Source organism: Parasteatoda tepidariorum, chromosome 6 (genome assembly GCF_982258835.1).
Source record: "Parasteatoda tepidariorum strain Cologne lab strain chromosome 6, Ptep-v5.0, whole genome shotgun sequence".
Taxonomy (NCBI): domain Eukaryota; kingdom Metazoa; phylum Arthropoda; class Arachnida; order Araneae; family Theridiidae; genus Parasteatoda; species Parasteatoda tepidariorum.
The window spans coordinates 42,762,213-42,785,626 of record NC_141760.1 but is presented as its reverse complement, the minus strand read 5'-3'; the positions used below and the strand labels follow the sequence as shown (position 1 = coordinate 42,785,626).

Here is a 23,414-nt window from a genome sequence, read left to right as displayed (position 1 = left end):
AAATATGCCAAAAAAATTTAAAGAAAAATGCCCTATAAATCTAAAAAAATGCTCTAAAGGACAAAAAATGTCCAAAAATGCAAAAAAATGCAAATGTCATCAAAATCCGGGCCTTAGTTATAATAAATATTTGCAGTGCACAAAGTACAAACATTCTTTCAGAACACTGTTTTTATTTGTATAAACGCAATCCAGCTTACGCATGTTATTTTAAAACGATAACAATAACACTCTAATGTACTTATATGTACAGTCACGGGAAAAAAGTGTCCGGAAAATAAGAACTAAAGGATCGTCTAATTTTTAATATAGATACTTCTCAGACACACAGCAAATACAGCGTTTCGTCGTTTCTAGGAAAGGACACAAACAACGCCGTATTTGTTGTGTGCCTGAGAACTATCTGTTTTTCTAAAAAAAGATTATTTGTTACTTTCCGGATACTTTTTTCCGTGACTGTACATATCCGTGACATTTGCGACAGGTTGTGGAAGCGCGTAACAAATTAGTGAAATACCCGAAATAGTAACTTTTAAGTTATTTTGGGCGTGTATTTTTCAGTTTTGCGTCCTTGTCATCGCGCTCTGCTTAGAATAAAACTGAAATGTTATTAAATATTATATATAAGTTTAATGTCTGCATAAATTATATTGTATATTTCACTATGTTACTACCTTTCAAGTTCAAGGCATTCTTGGTAAGTAATAAATCGAATAAGATTACTTACTACATCTACTCGACGATTGTATTAGTAAGTGAATAGAGTATGAAAAAATTTGTTAACAGAAAAATTTTTTGTTCTCATATTTGCCACCACAGATTCAAAATGAATTCATTCATCTTCTGGCATCTACAGTTCGAAATCAACTAATAAACGATATCAAAAGAAATAAATATTATGGACGTTTGTTTGATTCAACTCCTGATATCTCTCATCGAGAACAAATGTCCCAAATCGTTAAGGCCTGGTTTCTTAGGACAGGACGCCGTCAGCTGGAAATCAGCGTTAACCTCTGATTGGTCTATTTGTGAGTTTGATAGTATACGTCATCGAACGCTCATCTTGAACTACAATTGCCGCCCAACTCAACTGCAGTTGGATTACAACGTGACGTTAACCACAGAAGCAATGGCGGACAATATCCAACAGCAAATTGAAATCAGCCAAGATTTTGATTTTGATATTAAACATAGCTTCTTCATTAAACATAGCACTCTTCATTTAACTCAGCTATAATGTGTTTTTTCTTGGATAAAGTCATTATTTGTTCTCTAAAACACTGGTCGACAATAACAAAATCAATACAAATTCAAAATAAATATTTGTTTACGTTATTAACGCATGCGCAATGAGAGATAATGTCTGCGTTGGACCGACTGCTCACGCTGAGCTAACAAAAAAGTATTTTTTTGGCGTCAGATCTACGTCAACTTTCCGCTGACGCCCAGATAAGGCGCTAGTTCTAAGAAACCAGGCCTTGAGCTAACAAACCAGTATTTTGTTGGCGTCAGCGTGACGTTGACGTCCCGCTGACGCCCAGATAAGGCGCTTGTCCTAAGAAACCAGACCTTAAGTGGAATGAAAAGGTAGTTTATTTCGATAGATTAGTTTAATTTCGCAAAACTTAAATCGAAAAGTGTAGCGTACACCAGTTTTGTGCTGATTTTATCAATAAAAAAGTTTCCATCAAATAATCTTTTTTGGGTTTTATTGAAATACATGCAGCCTCGATCGAAAATACAATTTTAGAGAAATTAAATTACGATGAAATTTCATTAACAAACTGCAGATCACAATGTTACGATAATGCTGCCGTGATGGCAGGTCACACATCTGAAACGCGATGGAGCGCCAGAATGCAAGCGGTTAGCGTTATCATCTATGGGCTAGAGAATATAAAAGAACTATTAGAAAAATTAGCAGAGCACACTACCACTACAAGTGACAACAACTTTATATATTTTATAACTTTAGTTCATTTCTGGTATGAAATCTTAAGAAGGATTGATCGTGTGCAGCTCAGATTACAAGATACTCGAATGAATTTTAGAGAAGTGTTCCATGATCTTGAATCATTAGCGACTGAACTAGCCAAAATTTGAGACAAGCTCTGTAAAGAGGCAATAGAAAAAGCAGAGTCTCTTTGTAAAAAATGGGATATGGATACAACAATACGTGCCTGGAGAATTAGCTATATTGCTCTTTCCGCAGAAAGTGAAATTTCTCGCGTTATGAAAAGCGCTCTTGATCGTCTCCAACAAGAAATGTGTACACGATTAAGTGACCTTAATTTCAAATTTGGATTTCTACTAGACGTTGAAAATTTATTAAACAAGGATAATGTTGATAACGACCTTGAAAAAAAATTGTAAAAATTTGGGTAAATTTTATAATACAGATTTCAATGTAATAGAACTTTTTATCAAAATATGTGACTGTAAAATGTTACTCCGCAGTAGAAAAGAAATTGAACCTAAAATTCCATTAGAATTTCTTACTTTTATAATCAATCTCGAATGGAGAAGATGTTTTTCCAAATCTGAGAGCGGCACTTCAAATACTCCTGACTATCTCAGTATCAATTGCCAGCTGCGAACGTTCATTCAGTAAATTAAAATTAATTTTAACAGATCGCCTAAGTGATCAATTTTGATGATATTATTGATACATTTGCTTCATCAAAAGCACTGAAAATTTAGACATAGTAAATAGTTTTATTAATGTATTATAATCATATGATTATTAAATATATGTATCTCCTTAGAGATAATAAATATTTACTTTTTTATCGTTTTAAAACTGCATGTTTTTAAATATTTCTTTATAAATATGCAAAATAAATAATAGGTATCTTTTGAACTAATTCTAGATGATCATATACATTTCAAAATCTAGTCTTGTTCTCTCAACTACATTTTTTGTCTCAAATTTAAAGCCTAGCTTAAGTCTATGACTTTATTTATTTTGCTTCATTTATTTATTAATTTGCGAGTATATTTTACATATATTATATGGTTTTCGAATGGGGGGGGGCGCTAAAAGGGTATTGTGCCCCGGGCGCGAGTTAAGCTCGCTACGCCACTGCTGCCGAAGGTTGCTAGTAAAATATAAAAATTGGTGAAAAGTTTCATCTTATTTTAGTAATTCTTTCAAAATTATACAAAATGTTGAATCTCAACATAAACCATAATTGTTGAATCTCACCATTTTTATTCCTTCTTGAAAACAATAGAGTAAAATGTCTAGCGGATTAAGTATTCTTGTATCCTTTTGCTTGAAGGTCCTTCGTGCTACTATTTCAAAAATAAACTCTTATTAATATCTTATTTTGCCAGTAAATGTAAAGTTTACAGCGTAAATAAGTGGATATGTTACTGACTTCTGAAATATTAATCATATCTACACAAATTCTGTAGAAATTGTCAGGCAATATACTCAGTTTCTACAAAAAAAAATGTGAATCATGTTTATTAAGTGGTAATAATTTTCAAGTTTGCTGTAAAAGTAGTATAAGGCTTATTGTTATATGGCTTTAAGTTTAGGTGTTGTGTTTAAAAAAAATCAATTTTAAATTGTTTATTCTCTTTTTTTTTTCTTTTATATTTTCTTTACTCTGCAATAAAACAGTTTACCCATTGAAACTAATTAACTCGATATCCATAAAATCTTTAGCGATGAAATTGTCAGCCCTCTAAAATATCAATAAATCTAACGAAAATGAATAAATATCAATTAAACATTTAAAAAGCTTAAGAATAGTGTTCGCTTCCTTATAATTTGCATTGATTTTTATGTATAAAGATTACAGTATTAACCTTCTGAATTTAAAATTTTTTATTGAAAGTTCTTTTTTTTTTCATTAAAAAAAAAATTCTTTTAAGCAATTAATTTCAAATAAAAAGAAATAATTTTCAAGAAAGAAATATAACTGAATTATGTATTAGAAAGTTCAAAGTCAAGGAAAACAATAATAAAAGCTAACAATTTTTTAAATGTTCGTATTCATTGCTGGGTATCCGAGCAAGCGTTTTTCAAAAAGGTGTAAAATTTTTGTTTGATTTAATCGCCTAGAAAGCGAGGAGAAAGCGCTACGTAGGAGACTGACGTCCTTATGACGCAGACGGTCAATGATGCAATCGATCCATACATGCATGGTAACCATAGAAACGTTGCTTTTGCCAAACGTCTTCGGTTACTGAGCCATTTTCTTTTTTGTATAGTCTTTGGTTATTTTTATCCTGTTCTATCAAAAGGAATACACCATTTTAAACAATCATAAAAGAACGTAAAATTATTAGACAGACTTTTATTTAAATATACGAGTTGGGTATTATAAGTTCATTAAAAGTTAATGTATAGTCCTCAAATTTTGTGATTCTTACTCCTTCGATGTTTAAATTTAGAGTATATATATATTTTTTACAGGAAGTTTCTGTAAAATAATATACAAAATTTTATACAACTTATAACTATAAATATTTGTAAAATAATTGATTTTCCTAGTGTTGTTTCGATTTTCTTTCCAATAGATGGTCATAAATTGTATAAAATTTAAAAATGAATTTTACCATATTTCTTAAGGCTTGGTTTCTTAGGACAGGACGCCGTCAGCTGGAAATCAGCGTTAACCTCTGATTGGTCCATTTGTGAGTTTGATAGTATACGTCATCGAACGCTCATCTTGAACTACAATTGCCGTCCAACTCAACTGCAGTTGGATTACAACGTGACGTTAACCACAGAAGCAATGGCGGACAACATCCAACAGCGCATTGAAATCAGCCAAGATTTTGATTTTGACATTAAACATAGCTTCTTCATTAAACGTAGCACTCTTCATTTAGCTCAGCTGCAATGTGTTTTTTCTTGGACAAAGTCATTATTTGTTCTCTAAAACACTGGTCGACAATAACAAAATCAATACAAATTCAAAATAAATATTTGTTTACGTTATTAACGCATGCGCAATGAGAGAAAATGTCTGCGTTGGGCCGACTGCTCACGCTGAGCTAACAAAAAAGTATTTTTATGGCGTCAGCTCTACGTCAACTTTCCGCTGACGCCCAGATAAGGCGCTAGTTCTAAGAAACCAGGCCTTGAGCTAACAAACCAGTATTTTGTTGGCGTCAGCGGGACGTTGACGTCACGCTGACGCCCAGATAAGGCGCTTGTCCTAAGAAACCAGACCTTTATAAAAATGGGAATATCTTTTTTTCCCATACTTTTGACATTTATAAATGATCACCTCAAAATTTTCTGTAACATTGTTAGATATTGGATAATGCTATTAATTTGTTTTCGTATTATTGCAGATTGAAAATTTTTTGCAGTTTCCAGTCGCTCTATTTAGAATTGTTTTTATTTGATTTTCGATTTAATTATAGGTGAAAAAATAATTTAGTTCGTGTAATAATTGTACGCTATGCCAACTAAAATCTAATTACACCTACAAATCTAAATAAAAAAAATCAATTTCATGTGCCTTTAAGTTTTTCTCTATGATAAAATTTTTAGATTGTTCGAAATTCAATTTACCACAAAATTAAATTGAAACAATATTTGTACTATATTATATTTCAATCAATATTCTAATCAACCCAATCGATGCTGTTAAGGCATATTCTTTTCGTTCGCAATTATAGATTTTCAAATAAAAAATAAATAAAAGAAGAACAGAGGAAGTAAATTTAACGTCATAAAAACAGCTGTCGGCTACATAAAAAAATAAAACTATTGAACTAAAATTGCTTTCATACCTGTTTCCTAAGTAATTTTGTTAGTAGCATTTACAGTGAAAAGAAAGCATGATAAAATAAGACATGGACTTCATTTATCATTTTCCACTGGACATTTCAATCAGAAATTTATAAACGTAGAGAGAATTCGTCTAAGAATTTATAAAACTCAAATAACTTAAATTTAGCAAAACCTCCTAATGGATGCTTAATGTTAAATCATAATCCAATATTCTACTTGCATAATCCATTGTAATTTCTTTAAGACATTGCTTCAATAAATAATTTTATTGCTTTTCGTAAATACCTTTATCTCTTTGATCACTAACTTCATTCTTATAATTTTTTATGAATGTCATTTATGTAATTATAAATTTGGTATATTTAGTGCTTTACTGATTGATAAAAAATAAATGTTCTTTAAAATAAACTATGCAATGAATCACTAAGCCTAAATAGATAAAAATTTTATTATGTAACTTAATATTCTAAAAATAAAATTTTAGATTTGCTAACGTGTATGAAGATATATTAAGTTTACAAAAACGTTTTGTCTCCAAGATACCAAGTCAATTTTTAGTAAAATTTTCAAAATTATATAGACTTCTAACTAACGTCAGATTAAGTAAGAAACATATTTTCATCAAATAATTATAAAATAATTAAAAAATAATAAAAAAATAATAATAAAATAATATAATATAATATATAATAATATTTTATATTATTATATATTATACTATATAATATAAAATAATTAACAAATAATTATAAAGTAATTAAAAATTAATTAATTTCGTAAGTACGATTATTGCCTAAATAAATGTAGAATAACTGTTACAGGAATTTGTGTAAAATATGTATTAAACCGCAATTCAAATATCTATTTGAATTGCAATATATCTATTTTTAGAATATTTAAATTGCAATATATCTATTTTTATACAATATATCTATTTTCAGAAATTTTTGAGAAAATTGAAATCAGAAGTAAAAAATTAAATCCCTATATAAAAGAATTTTTAAGATATGTTTAGTTTTTTTATGATGAGATTTGAGGTTATTTCAAATATCTCTATTTTGATTTAATTTCTTTACTATAATGTTTAGAATTTCATTTTATTTATTTATTTTTTTGATAAAAGTGGTTTACAAGTCTTTGAAGCAATATATCTATTTATAGTCATCCATTTATAGGCACAGCGCTCAGAGATTTAATGTCAGAGTACAAACAATTAAGATTCGGAATTGTAAATTTATTTTTGGACTGTGGCAATATTTTGCGGTGTCAAATAAATAATGAAAATTTATTATTATTTATTTGATTTCTCGTGACTATTATTGTTCATGTGACTTCAACAAACATCAAATTTATGACTTAACTAAAAATAAGTCATTATTAAAGCTGCAATGATATTTATTAAGAATATTCCAAACAAAATTATATGTTTTGTATTTATAAAAAATAACTTTTAAATCATGCGCTCCTAGAAACATTTAAAATAAATTTTTTAGGGTTGTGAACATTTTTAAAGCTCTTTGTTTATAATGTTTAACGCTATCTTTTAGCAAAAGAATATTCTATAATTAACACAACTTTCAATTTATCTCTAAAGAATAAATTATCTAAAACATTTATTCTGCATTTTTATTCACTAATCCATCAACTTCTTGATATCTTAAGAAAAATCATAATCATAAAAAAATAGCTATTTTAACTTCATTTTAAAAAATACAATACTTCAATTTACAAAATAACTTAAAAAACTTAGTGCCCAAACTGGGTTAAATTTGACATATTCATAAACTAACTATTTAATAGCATATTCCTGTGACAAACAAATCCTTAAATTTTTGCATCAAATATTTCTTCTTTAATAAAAAAAAATTAAAATATATCTTTTATCATGATACCTTAGAGCACGGCATAAAAACCATTTATTCTATTACTTTTCAGATTTTCAACTATTTATTTCAATTTACTTTTTAGTTTTATATTTTTATTAAATGTGTGGTAATAAAAACTATAATTTTGAAAACCAGAATTACCGGTAAGCATTTACCATGTGAACTGAAAAATTGCCAAAATAAAAAATTTAAATATCGTATTTTTTGCTTTTAAATACCAGAATAATGGGTTGGTTTTTTTTTCCACCAGAAATGTCATTACTAAACAGTATGGTAATTTTACCAAACTTTTTTCTCCATGTACTGACTTAAAAGAAAATACAATGCAGTCTATGTAAAAGTGAGTAAAACAGCTTTAAATTAATATTATTTCGTCTTAAGCAAATAACGTAGAAAATAAGGCCAAAAAACCAAAATTGCCATGAAATCCTAGTATTTATATTTAGATTAAATCACTATATGCAAACTCACTAAATATTATTATTTAAGGTTATGTTAAAACATTAATAATTTCAATAATATAGACATATAAAAACATTTATAATCCCATTATAAAATATAAATAATGTCAATATCTTTAACGTCAATTATACTCTCATATAAATTTTAAAACGAAGATGGAGATTGTTCGGTCATATTCTAAGAACAGGTAGGAGCAATCCTGCTGGTGTTGCAAGCTCATGGGTTCCTGATGGAAAGAGAAAAGGAGGGAGACCGAGACTAACATGGCAAAGATGCTTTAAGGAAGGTCTTAATAGAGCAGGATTAACTGGATGGGAAGAAGCGCGTTACCTGTCCAAATACAGGTGTGTGTGGATAAAAAGACTCGAGGCCTTATGTGCCAGTTCTGATCGAAGAGGATAAGTACTAATACCCTCATATAGAAACGTTAGTATAGTTAAAATTCATATCAAAAATACTCTTACATTAAAACATTAATGTCGCTATCAATAACTTCAACTATATTTTCATATTAAAATATTGATAGTGTCAATTTTCAAAACTGCCAATTATATTTTCATATTAAGAGTAAAAATTAATAATGTTAATTAATTATTCTTCAGCTTTTGTACTCAAATGAAAGACACAAAACATATCACAAGATATTTATTAGCACGATGTTTCTGGAAACACGTAACTTATAAATTCCAGTCACATGACTTTTATTTAAAGCAGAAACAAAAGTGCCAAGTTTTTCACCTATGAAACAATGTACATCTATGAAACAATAGTTCCTTTTCTCGTACGAAAAATGGTGGGGACTCTTAAACTAAGCAAAACGTAATACTTCATCTTTTTTTTTCCATTGTCTTTCCCTTTGCCTCGCAGTGCGAAAGTAGAATATCAAGCACTAATGCCGTCACTTGGTCTTGCCTCTTGAAGAAAAAAAACTATGATTGCCTATTTTAATGAAATCATTTTGAATGTAAAAAAACACCAAAATAATCAACAATGCCTTTTATAATTTATTTTTGGAAAATTGGTATCAATAAAGTTCAATTTTGTTTTGATAATTAATTTTTTGTTTTGGATAGTAACAGTACTGGACACTACAAATTCATTTCAAAATGTCTTGCATTGCTTAAAATGTCTAGATTTTTTCTTTTTTAAATTTTAATAATTTAATTTAAACCAGGAAATTTCTAATTTCGTCGTAGAGAACTAATACAAAGGCACCACCAGTGCCTCGAATAACATTGGAGAGAGCTCCCTTGAAGAAAGCTCCAGATCCCTCTGACTTGGCGATTTTGGCCCAGCAATCCAAGGTGTTTTTGTACATCATGTCTGCCTTGGCTCGTCCACTCTGCATCATCATACGCCTTCTGACAGTATCGAAGGGATAAGAGATAATGCCGGATATAACTGTGACTGTTTGAGCAATCATCCAAGAAACCACCAATGGAGTATTCTTTGGATCAGTTGATAGCATACCTTTAGTTGTGTCGTAGAAACCGAAATAAGCTGCTCGGTAAATGATAATACCTTGTACAGACACGCTGAATCCTCTGTACAAACCGAGAAGTCCATCGGACTTGAAAATTTTACCCAAGCAGTTGACGAGACCTGAGAACTCACGATTCTGTGCTCCTTTGCCAACATCAGCGGCAAGACGGGTACGGGCAAAGTCCAGAGGATATACGAAGCAGAGAGATGTTGCCCCAGCAGCGCCACCAGAAGCCAAGTTGCCCAGGAAATATCGCCAGAATTGTGTCCTCTTGTCGACACCGCCCAAGAAAACCTGCTTGTACTTGTCTTTAAAGGCAAAATTCAGAGCTTGAGTTGGGAAATATCGAATGACATTGGCTAAATTACCTCTCCAGAAGCTGAGGAAACCCTGTTCTTTGGGAATGCGGACCAAACAATCAACAATACCTGTTTAAAGAAAAAACAGTAGTTATTAAAAATGATTATAAAAAAATATATTATATAAAAGACTTTTGATAAGAATTTTAATACAGTCGGACTTCTATTTAACAAACTACTAATTTGCGATTATTTTCGAGGAACCTAGAACATTTTGGAAATTTCTTCATAAAATAACTTCCAAATAGCAAAAGGAATTTTCGATTTAACGAACTTTTCTTTGAGATCTACTTTCCCTTTTTCCCAAAATATTTTAGAACATTTCAAACTTGTTAAGGGTACAAGGGACGTTAAAAAAAAATTTTTTCAATTTTTGAGCTACAATTTTAAAATTTACAACACTTAGTTGTTGCATCTTAAACAGACTAAGCATGAAGTTTGGTGATGATTGTTCAATTAGTTAAAAAATAAATTAAATTTTAATTTTTTTAAAATACCCAAAAAAGGAAATATTTGAAATGCTCCATGCGTTTTGAAAAGCAAAGCAGGAAGTTAATTCTTTGTTACAAGATTTTTATTATATTTCTAAACAAAAGTTGCGATAATTCATAACTTTTAAACAATTAAAAAACACGTAATTTTAACTAAAATAGTTACATAAGAATTTTCATTTGTGACTAAAAATTTTTTTTTACTCGAGTTAAACCTATAATGCATCGCAAGTTTCATTTAGACATGTATAACGAGCAATTTGATGAAATATAATTGAAAACAGATAAAAATTAAAACGTCTGGAGCATTTCGAAAACACAAAATTTACCAGAATATTGATTTTGAGAAAAAGCCAGTTTTAAAATTTGCACACAATAATACACTATTTTTTGCTTGAATAATAAATTTTTAATAAGTTTAATATGTGTAAAATACTTATGATTAACCTCATCAGAAATTATATAGTATTTAATAATATTCAAATGAAAAATAATCCAAAATAACAATGTTATTACAATACTTGAAAAAGAAAACGAGAAAGATGTGATAACATATTTTTAAACATACTTCAAATATATTACTTTTAACACTTAATTTAATGTTCAAAATTCGCCTGCAGAATATGTCAACCCTTCTTTTTTAACTGATTTCTTTTCTAATGATATTTTTTTATATTTTCTTGAATTTTTCTCTTCCTTGAATTTTTGAGAGGATTTTCGCTTTTTCTGACTTGCACGCCTGCAATCTTTCTTTTCAGCAACTGTTACAGAGCTCTGATAAATATGCTGATTTTTTAATTTTTATGTCTCAACATAACCTAAATTGTACTCTGCAACTGCAGCAATAACGCCAAGCTCAAATCTTTTTTTGGAGATAAACACTTATTTTGCACACTTACGCCAAACGCAACTGCAAAATGGCGTGGTCATACTAAAAAAGCTTATATCTCGGTGAAAAATGATCAGATTTTAATTATTTTTTTTTTTAATTTAAAGCTTATGATTCCTACTTCAAATATAAAGCAAAATCTCAAAATTGAGAATTTAGTCATTTTATTCGAATTTCAACGTCCCTTGTACCTTAACGCATTTTATGGAGGAAATTGAATTTCGAAGCTAACTTTTGGAGAAAGCAGTAAAATCACTTTCCTTTTTTTGCATTTCAAACGAAAAACTCAGATAAAATTAACGGATTTTATCAATACTAATTAAACTTAAGAACGCATGTGCAAATGTATGTTTAAAATTACTTTTATAATAAATGCAGCTATAATTTTATACATAAATTCAGCTTTTTTTAGTTGAAAATGTATGTAGCATGATAGTGTATCACTGTACAATGTTTTGCTCTATTCTTGCTTTCCATGCAAATTTCTTTTATGGTTAAGATTTATAAAATAAATAGTTGATGCAAGTTTACAAGATAAAGGTGTATTTTAGATAAAGGTGTAGCAATTGCTATTTTAATTATGTCTAACATTTATGAATTTAAAACCTGTTTTGTGTTGTTTAAGTATTTCAAAAGGTGATTTTCTTTTTAAATAATTTTCCATATAATGAACTTACTATCGAGATTTTGAGACTTCGTTAAATAGCTGCAATTCAAATAAATAATTTTCTCCAAAACAAAACAAAAAAAAGCTAGAAATTGGAATTTGAATTCTTCCTATTTTTATTATTGAAAAAATTATCCATGAATGGTGACTAGTTTCAAAAATAGTCCTTGAATATTTAAGCAGAATATTCAACTTTATTAAGCGGTTAAGTTTAAAGTACTATATAAACCTAGCAAAAATGGGGGGAAATAACGCTTTAATTAATATTTTAAAAAAATTGATAAAAAAAAGTATTTGAAATAAATAGCTTTCTGCAAAAAAATAAAATAATAATAATAATAAAATAAAAAATAAAAAGTGAGAAATTCGAACTCTTCTCATCATTATTATCGATTAAATTGTCAATGAATGATGACAAGTTTTGAAAATAGTCCTTGAATATTTGAGCAGAATATTAAGCATTCGTTTTCATTTAAAATATTATGCAAACCTTGCTTATTCTTCGTTTAGCGATTCAAAACAGGTAATTTTTTTCTTAAATCATACCTTCTAGATCTTTCAGCTAATAAAATATTCTGCCTTAACAGTTATAAACACATAATCATGTTTTTTTTTTCAAACCTTGCATAGTGATTCCATAGCTGAAATATTAAAAAAAAGGGTTCTGAAAGTTTGTAAAAAAAGTTACAGAAAAATTAATTTTGTGAAAATATTTTATACTTATTTGTACGTGATTAATAGTTAATAATAAGAAAAAAATAAAGTAAAATAAGAAAACAGATCATACTAAAAATATTCCGTGTAGTTTGGTGGGAGACAATTCTATAGTCATGAAAAAAAAAGATAAAATTTTATAAGCTTTTACCATTAAGAAAAAGAATGAAATTACAATATTCCTTTTAATTAGTTTATTTATCGTTTGTTATTTGAGCATTATTATGCGCATTTTAAAGGTTATTTTTGAGCCATTATTAAAATCTGAGAAAATTATCAAAAAAGAAAAAAATCTCTTGGTAAAGAAAATTGTATTTTATGTGAAAAAGCTTATGATTAATGATCAAGTTAGTATAAGTATTTACTTATTTTATAAAAAAAAAAATATGTTATTAGATAGATATATTACTGAATACTTTTGATTATCATTATACTTCTTGCGATGTGAAAAAAAAGTTTATAAATGCAAGAATGTATTGATAATCAAATTAGGAGCTAAAAGTACATGTGAAGTTGAAATTTTACATTGAAAAAAGAGTAAAAAATAGCGTTAGCTAGCGAAAGTGAATGTAATGTAGTTCATTTTTCAGATTATGAAGATGTGAACATATGCAAAGACTAATATTTTACTTTTTTCATTTGCATGAGATAATTTGGGACAGTAAACTGATGGTATATTAAATACTTTTCAGGCATAAAAAAATTAAAATTTCAACTTAGAACTAGTGTATTATGTTTTGTTTTAGTTCCTTGTATTTATTAATGAAATTTTAAAAAAATACATTGATTTTTTGCATTTTTTTTTACAAAAAAAATTGGTAAGCGAAACGGTAAACAATAAGTGCCAACTTTTACTCGTTTTTAAAAATTAATAAGGAAATAATAATTATATTTGTTTTGCAAAAATTTCATTCCTTCCATTAGCAGTTAGAAACAACAGTGTATAATTGTAAGGCTTACGCTCATATACAGTGCGCAAAAAAATAAATGAACCTCCTGAAATAACTTATGATCTAATGATCGGATTTTCACGTTCTATGACTCAATGATAAAAGAGGGTGACCTTAAATATGTTAATTAATTAGAGCAGACGATATATGAAGTTACGAAATCAGAAACAAAAACGTACTTTCTCTGAATAAACATACCTTTTTTATTTCTTTTTTTTTTAAAAAAACGGATTCGGATTTCTGAGCCCAAAGTGTAGGGGTAGCCACAATCTGAGAAATATGATCCCCATAGTTTGGTTAGGAGAGCAGTGTAAAATATGGACCCCTTTATGTAAATTTTACTGTTTGCGCATTTCACCATAGCTCGAGAACTTTTTATGCGAATTGAAAAATGTTTGCACATAATTATACAATTTGTTTATCCAAAGATAATTGTATGGAAAATATAACTTTCAATAAGTATTTGGATTAAATTCTAAAAAAATTGTATATTTAAAATTAAATTTCTCTGCAATTATTCGTCCGATTTTGCTGAAATTTTGAATTTTGCCATGTAAAATTCAATACTTTAAATTGATATAAATAATTGTATACCTTACAGCTCAAAATTTTTTTGACTATTTCTAAATAAAATAATAAAAAATTATAAATATTTACCAAAATTTATTTTTGCACGGGATTATCTTCTGATAAACGAATTTTATAATTGTGTGCAATAGGTTTTCAATTTGCTTAAAAAGTTCTCGAGATATGGCAAATTATGCAAGAAGTAAAATTAACAGTAAGGGACACAAACTTTGGATCTCTCTCCTGATCTAACTATGAGAACCATATTTCCCAGATTGCGACTGCCCCCTATAATTTGGGAGTACGAATCCATCGAAAAAAAGATATGTTTATTCAGATAAGGTACGTTTTTGTCTCTAATTTTGAACTGAAAATATCGTCTGTACTAATTAATTAGCATACTTAAGGTCACCTACTCGAATAATTAAGATTAAATCCTAGAACCAGAATATTCGATCATTAGATCAAAAGTTGTTCAAGGTGGTCCGTTTTTTTCTGCAGTGTACACGGTTGGTACATAAGATCTTATAAATTTGTTGTTTTAAATAGTTAGTTTTAATGTCTTTTAATTTGATTTCTAAAAAAGATATCCTTTCAAAAATAATAAGAAGTACATTGTCAGTAAATTGCTTTATGTTATTCTTCATAAGCAATATATTGAAGTTAATGAAAATACGTTTTGTTAATTATGATTAAATAATAAAACACAGTTAATTTTACTATCCATATTTGTAATCTTTTAATACAGAAAGTTAAAAAACATTTTGTTAAATATAAACTGAACGTCATCATAAATTTATAACTTTATTTTTCTTTCTTAAACTTATCAAGAATGATTGAAAATTACGACAGTTTTGCAATTATTTGCTCATAAAAATTTTAGGAAATACATGCCAAAATTTTCGAATAAACTTTTTTCTCATAATCTACTTGAATAAATATTTTAATGAAACAAATTTAATATTAATAGAGTTTACAAGAACATTTTAAGTGTAAAGAAAACAAATGTACACTGAGATTTAATTTAAAATTATATCTTTCAATGACAGTACGACGCTATATTTGGCACTATGATATTTTTAAATTAAACTATTGCTACCCTGTTTTCAAAAAATACAATATATCCGATTATAAAAAAAAAATCTTTATGATGTTGAAATATACTTTGAGAAAAGAAATATAGTCAAAATAACTGAACATGGTAATATTTACCGTGTTTTTGGGTCTATGGAAACAACAAAGAGCTCGGTAATTTTTATCAAAGCTCTTTAGGTATTAAATTGATGAAATTTATAGTAAAAAATATGGTTTTAGAACCTTTGATAAAATTTAGTAAATGTAGTAAAATTTGGTAGTTATATCATTATATCCTAGATCATGGTTTAAAAACCATTTATTCGGTTAAATGTACTTTTCAGTTCTTTTTTTTTTTTTTTTTTTTTTTTTTTTTTTTTTACTAAATGTGGGATAATAAGAACTATAATTTTGAAAATCAGAATTTCTAGTAAACTGTTATAATATGAATGGAAAAATTGTCAAATGAATGATTTTAATACCGTACATTTTGGTTTTATTACCCAGAATTATTTTATATCAGAAATGTCATTAACGTACAGTTAGATAATTTTACCAGAAATATTTTCTTCGTGTATTAATTGACTGCTGGTAGTTGTTTATTTCCTGGCAAAAACAATGCAAAGATTTCTGCAACATTGAAAGTTTAGTCGACACTGATTATTTTTTATTTGATATCCTAAATCGTACATTTAGCTTCGCTACTTTTAGAAATTATTTTACCTTTTTTTTCTTTGGCAGAAATAAAGGTTGTTGGTCATCTATACTAAGACACTTAAAAATCTAAAATTACAATACTTAAATTTAAAGGCTTATCTAGTTGCATTTTTTAGGTTTTTCGAGTAGTTTTTTTAGTTGCAATTCGTTTAATGCCTTTCCTATGTTTGTTTCATTTTGCAAAACACAGGTTAAGAAACACATATACTAAAGAAAAACTGCTAACTGAATAGTTTTCAGAGCATAATTCAAATAAAAAATAATAATAGTTTTTGCTATTTGAGTTATAACTTTTTGCATAAGAAATCTTCGAAATTAACTTCATTATTTTGTTGAAAATTATCCATTCTACATAAGAAAATTCTTTAATAAAAATACTCTTTTAATAAAAATCCTTCTTCTGTTCCCGGTTTCTTAAACGAAACGTTATTTTGAATGAGTAAACTAATAATTTACTTAGTACATATAATAAACAGTACATTACACAGTTTGTACAAATGGAGAGCCGTATTTTGTTTTAGCATAAAATTCGGGATTGTAAGGTTACCGTTACTTCCTTATTCTTTATGTTACTATTCATTAAAATTAAGTTTAATGCTTTAGATTAATGAGAAATAAGATTAAATAAACTATAATAGTTTTTAGAAAGGTAACCTTTCTTTTTTTTAATTTCTTTAAAAATGTGCTAATACTATTAAATTAAAAAAGTGCACTACTCTATTTTCTCAGTATCTACTTCTGCTAATTAGCTTTAATGCCAATTAATTTATGCAATCGACATTTATTCAGAAAAAAATTTAAGTTTTTATGCCAGGTGTCGTATTTTGAAATATCATCAGCACTAATTTTATCTAAGGAACTTATCCCATGAACCTAAAAGATTTTTTTAATACACGAAAATCCAATCATTAGATCAAAAGTTAATCTGGTATTCTTTTCCCCTCTAGTTTTTCGTGCATTCTATACTACTGTGTCATGCCTTAACTTTGAAAAAAAGACTTATTTTCAATGCAGAAGTTATTCAAAATAGCCTGTAAGATATTAGCATTACAGTAAAATCGTTATGAAAGATTTTCAGGATTATTTCCTTTTTTTTTTTCAAAACAGCTATATTAATTACATTAGCATGAAAAGGAAAAATTGTATTAGATTAAAAAGAATAAAAAAATATATGAAATCATTACATTAAATCAAAACATTTTATTTCTGCATTTGTAACTCGAAATTTAAAGCCGAATCCGTTAGAAAACAGAAGAAGAATTTTTTAAGCATGGATATGTTTAATAAAAAAAATCTTGCAAACTTTGATTCTTATCTAACTTCCAGTTTTTATGAAAGCTGCACTTACGCAAAGCTCAGAAAGCACAGTTTCGAGAAAAATGCGTTTAAAGAAGGTAAATAATGTGCGATTTAAATAAGTTATATTGTATATAAAAAGTATCTAAATCGTGACACGACAAATAAAAAGGATAATAACATCAGGTAATAATTAGCCTAGTCTTATGCCTATGGGCCTCATATGAGGATATACGTATTTTTGCTTCATAATATTATTCAGATTCACATTTGTGTAATAATTTACAGACTCCAACAGTTCTTGGAAACCACACTAGGTGGCGGGCCATTCAGACGGTTAGAATAATATGATCTCTTTGGCAGTCGAGGGAGGATTTAAGAAAGAAGTTAAAATCCGACATTATGTTTATTTATTTTGGAGGGTATATTACAATGCTGGAAATGTTAGTGCTATTTTATATCTTTTTATACCTTATAAATGAAGTTTGAATATTCAGTTTTTCATAATCTTGATAAAATAAATTCATTATCTTGATTAAAATTATCTTGATAAAATAAATTCATTATCTTGATTAAAATTGTCTTGATAAAATAAATTCATTATCTTGATTAAAATTATCTTGATAAAATATATTCATTATCTTGATTAAAATTATCTTGATAAAATAAATTCATTATCTTGATTAAAATTATCTTGAAAAAATATACCACAAAAGTCCTCGTTTGAGCACTAATTTTTGATAATACAGGACAAAAGTTTCTAAAATAAATTCATTTTTTTTATAACTCAAATGGAAAATTTATGCTTTAACGGGTTAACTTTGATAAAATTTTGATTAATATTACTTTATCCATACTTTTGTAGTGAATTTTTTATTAATAGTGCAACCAAGCTTAAAAAATACGATTATACGGTTCAGTTAAGTACCATATTAAGGTAGCTGAGAATTCAACACATTTAAAAATTTTATATAACGTAATGAAAATGATTTTTCATACTTCTAATTTTGTCTAATTTCATAATTCTATTTCATAAGTTTGATGTTGACAGCGCTTGAAATGATGCAATATTTTTACCTACTATTTTAGCAATTAATTTAACATTTAAATAAAATTCTTTTAAAATAGAATTTAAAATAAACTTTTCTTTTTTAATTCAAATATATTTTGTGTATCATAATATCATTTAGAGAAGCTATAAATACATGCAATTGTATAAAGAGAGTAAAAAGGAAATTTCTATGGCATACAATAAATAAATACAAATAATAATAATTTCTTTTTGAAAGAACTTTTAAAAATATTTATTCGTCAATACAGTTATCACATTTTTAAAGATCAAGATCAATTCTTTCAGAGATCAATCGAGCTACCCAAAACCTGCACAAAACAAAATTAACTGAAAAAAATTTGATTCTTGTTTTTTTTTTTTTTTTTTTTTTTTTTTACAAATTGTAACAATAGAAATCACCTTTTCTTGGTCCATTTCAAACGTTTAGATGTTAATTGTTTGCTTTTATAACTATCCAACTTTTGTTTAATTTTATAAATAATGTTTGCATTATTTTTACGCAAATATAGTTTTTAATATTGACGTAAAAAATTCCCCTAATGACGTTAATTTCGAAATCAGAAATTTTAGATGGAAGTAACAAATATTAGACTTACGTAGTTCGGCATATTAAAATAAAATAAAAATAATAAAGAAAGAGAAGATAATACAATGTTATTGGATTGACATATTTAAGGATCAAATTGGCAGAAGATCCATCACTTGCGCCAGGTGAGGTAATTTTAAATAAATTATGTGATAATAATTTAAAAAGTTATGAGTATTTTTCTATTTTCAAAAAGAAAATAATAAATTCATTTAAGTAAGAAACTTTTTTCGCTACCATTACTTGTCGAAGTTAATTTAAAAATATTCACATTAACACAATATTTGTATTTAGGAAAAAGTTAAGATTGTCATTCGTAAACTATATATCATTAAAAAGCAATTTCATGTTTTGAGTCAAGTTTATTTTATTTATTTATTAATGGAAATCATATTTATTAATGGAAAATTGGATTTTTGAACCACAACCATCAATTTTATTAATTATAAAAACTGAAACTATTTAATTTCAGTAGCGAAATTTTAACGATGGAAATTTTTTGTACTTGAGCTTAACATATTTTTAGTATTCAAACTAAAAAGTTAAAACAAACGTTTTAAGAACAAAATCCAGTTTTTTGTATTCTACAAATAAGTAAGTCTCGCATAAAATCATAAAAAACTGTAAGTATAAAAAAATTTTAACTCAAAAATATAATCATGCAAAGTTTTTAATGCTATGAAACTTTAATAATTAATACCCACTTCCAAAAAAATTAAATGAAGAGTTTAAGGCATTATAACGATCTGCCACATATTCAAATTGTTCAACGCACGATTTGTAAGAACATTTTTGGCGAAATACACCGTCATTTCCAAGCAATCAATAAGATAGTCCGTTTATTGCTCTACTATTCTGTATACATCAGAGAAGAAACGAGTTCTGCTTGATCCCAACCTGAACTCTGGTTCCTATGCTGATAGAAGTTTTCGGGATCATGGTAAAGTTTTCTCATGCAAAAGTTGTATAACTTCACTGAGATAAAAGTAATGGTCAAAAATTCCTGAATATGGTAAAATTTACCATGATTCCAGCTATATTAAAATACCAAAAAATACGGTAATTTTTACCAAAGATGATTTGATAACGATTTTGATAAAATTCACAATAAAACGTCGTTTTTAAGACTTGGTACTTGTGGCAAAATTTTGTAATTTTATCATGATATCTTACAGCCTGGCCAAAAAAAAAACCATTTTCGTAGGGTTAAATAAACTTTTTAGTTTTTTTTTAAATGCGTGATATAAGGAACTATAATTTTGAAAACCAAAATTTTCGGTAAACCATTACCATGTAAATAATTGTAATATCGTAAACTTTGGTTTTATTACCAGAATCATGGGTTTTTTACCAGATACATCTTTACAGTACAGTAATTTTACCAGAATTTTTTTTCTCCATGTTGTAATCCGCACAACTATACAGATCCGTTTAATTCGATTAAAAAGTAAAGGTAAATGCGCAGCATTCCCTCTTGACTTTGGAGGTCATGGAGGTCACGGAACCGTTTTTTGACCACCGGCATAGTTGATAACAATGTGGTTGACATTGCGCATTACCCACCTGTACTTCCCAGGCAAGCTGGTACTAATTGTTCTGAAGCTGGCTGAGTTTCAAACCGCCACTAAGAATCGAACTACGATTCTACACAAAGTGAGCTCAGTGCCTTTAACCATTGAACCATTGCGGCTCCATAATAAGTGTGAAGTGTACGAATTATTAAATATAACAATTGTCAAGTACTGAACCTCAAGATTATAAATCTGATCTTCTCTAGTTATATATTTTATTTTATCTTTCTCATAGAGAGGTATGACTATTATCTGACTTACGTGCATTTTGAGCGCCGGTGGGGTAGATCCCCTCCCCCCAAAAATAATTCTGTAAATCTCGGGCTTACTTGGACTTGAATTAATTATAAATCTAAAACTTTGGTTGAGCCCCCCTAAAAGTAAACCTGACCTTATCCACAGTGGAAAATTTTAAAACAAGTAAAATACCTATCTAGAAACAATGCTAAAAATAATACTAAAAACAGTTAGTATATACTATAAAAATTTAACCTTAGGAAAAGTGTTGCTTATCTTATATTTCCATTAGTCTCCTATCAAAAAACGATTTGATTTGTTTTTCAATATTAACTTATAATTGGAAAATCTCGATTTTTAATCAATCAATCAATTTTCAATCGTAAAACTATTTATGCAAGGTTTTATTTTCATTTATCAAATAACAATTACGAAAAATTCCAATATAAATGCCATTATGATTATACTATTACATAATGGCAACATAATTATTTCTAAGTTTGTAATAAAAATCTATTAATATATTTCATTTAATACACGATCCAATTATTCAATACACAAAATATAATACCCTAATTATTTGATTCTCTGCCCTTTTTCTTAGATTTTTCTCTTGTGCAACATTGTTTTAACCGAGTATTAATTTCTATCGTAAAACGATTTACAACGTTACTATTTTTAGCTATTTTATTCATGGTATAACAATTCTTAAAAATTCCAATATAAAGTCAATTATAATAATACTATTACATAACAAGCTACAACATAAGCATTTCCACTTCTTACTATATATCATTTAATACGCGATCCAATTATTCAATACATAATCTAATATGATACCCTAGTTATTGATTTTTTACCCTTTCTCTTTGATTTTTCTCCTCTTAAGAACACTGCTTCAATTGACAGTTAATGAAATTAACTGTCGTAAAACAATATTTGTAAAACAATTAATGCTACGTTAACATTTTTACTTATTTTTATTCATTTATTTATTTATTAGATAACATTTCTTAAAATTCTAATAAAAATACGATTATAATAATACGATTACATACTAACCTATAACATAAGCATATCTAAGTTAATAGTAAAACTCTAAGAAATAAAAATTTAAATTTACCTTTATATCGTTGATCAGCTGATATTTGCTTAGATACGTGCTGTACTTGTAGTAACAATTTAACTCTTTCTATAGGAGCTACAGCAGTTTTAGATATAGCGGCTGCTATACCACCAGCTAAGAAATCCTTAGCAAAAGACATTACGTCCACAGGCATCTTGATGCTTCAAAATTTAGTACCAAATGAATCCTATAACTTTAAATTATTTTTAAAATAAAGAAGTTTGGAATATATTTTCGAGCTCTCAGCTTTCTGGGGCGTCCGCCGGTGTACCGCACTGCGCTGAGAAAGGACACAGCTAGGTGACAGGGTTGCTGGGGCACGAGATTGGCGATGAATGGTTGTGGTAAATAGGGGGCGCCAAGGACTCTTGGGAATAATTGAAGGATCAGGCAAAATATTTTTTTCTCTAATAATTGTTTTAAAGGCGAATATAATATTAGATTGCTTTAAAATGATAGATTATTTTCGTCAGAGAATATTTAACTTCAGGGGAGGGGAGCGGAGGAGATCGTCCGAGACAAAAGGACACATTCTAAGTATAACTTAATACTTTTCTTGTAACTTTGAAAATAATAATTTACAATTGAAGTTAATATTTGAAAAGCTTAGTAGAATGACGTGTCAAGTATCATTTTTAGTGAATTTATATATATATATATATATATATATATATATATATATATATATATATATATATATATATATATATATATATATATGTTACCGGTGAAGTGAAAAATAAACAATATCAAAGTTATTATATTAATTGATTGATCATGAATAGCTAAAATCTTTCGAAAAAATACATTTATCTCTATTGCAGATGATTGATTGATAAATAATAAAAAAAAGCAGTTTATAAAATTTATTATTGCTCATGTTAATAACTACGTCTTAAAGCAACGAATGAAGCGTACTCACACGTGCCATTGCAGAGCAATTAAAAGCGATTCAAAACTGATTAAAGGCAGCTAGAACCGGTTCAAAGAATTTCGAGTGACGTATTTCATACTTTAATCATCCAGTAATCGTTATTCTATACAATACCTAATTAAATAGCTGAATTCAATAATTCTATATACTTTAACTGACTTGACTAGAAATACCTAGTAATTCTAAGTAATGACGGATTTCACGCTTTAACGGTAACACTTTAACGATAATACTGTATTTTTTAATGAATTTCAGAAAAGTTAGATTATGTATATTTAGTAAAACTTGAATAGTGCGTTAAATGTCATTTTTAATAAGCAAAAGAAAATTAATTTTTATATTTGTTAAAACTTAATAGAATAACGTTTTAAATGACACTATTAATAAATGTAATTAAATTAGTTGATACATTTGTTAATTTTAATGAAAAAAACGTGTAAATGTTTTTTTGATGAATGTAAGAAAATCAGTTTACATATTTGTTAAAACTTTATAGAATGTTGTGTTAAATGTCAACTTCAGTAAATTTTTAAAAATAATAGCACAATATTGCTTAAAAACATCAAGAAACTGTT

The 23,414-nt window shown here is 27.6% G+C and overlaps 1 protein-coding gene across 1 annotated transcript; it reads right to left on the bottom strand.

Annotated features, from left to right (window-relative positions):
* Positions 1-8,736: 8,736 nt before the first annotated feature.
* LOC107455775 (ADP/ATP translocase 1) lies at positions 8,737-22,248 on the bottom strand. The gene is made up of 2 exons (XM_016073465.4): positions 21,903-22,248; positions 8,737-10,017 (listed from the first exon to the last, which is right to left on the bottom strand). Exons 1-2 carry the CDS (start codon positions 22,057-22,059, stop codon positions 9,272-9,274), a joined length of 903 nt encoding a protein of 300 aa, XP_015928951.1. The 5' UTR covers positions 22,060-22,248; the 3' UTR covers positions 8,737-9,271.
* Between the last annotated feature and the right edge of the window lie 1,166 nt (positions 22,249-23,414).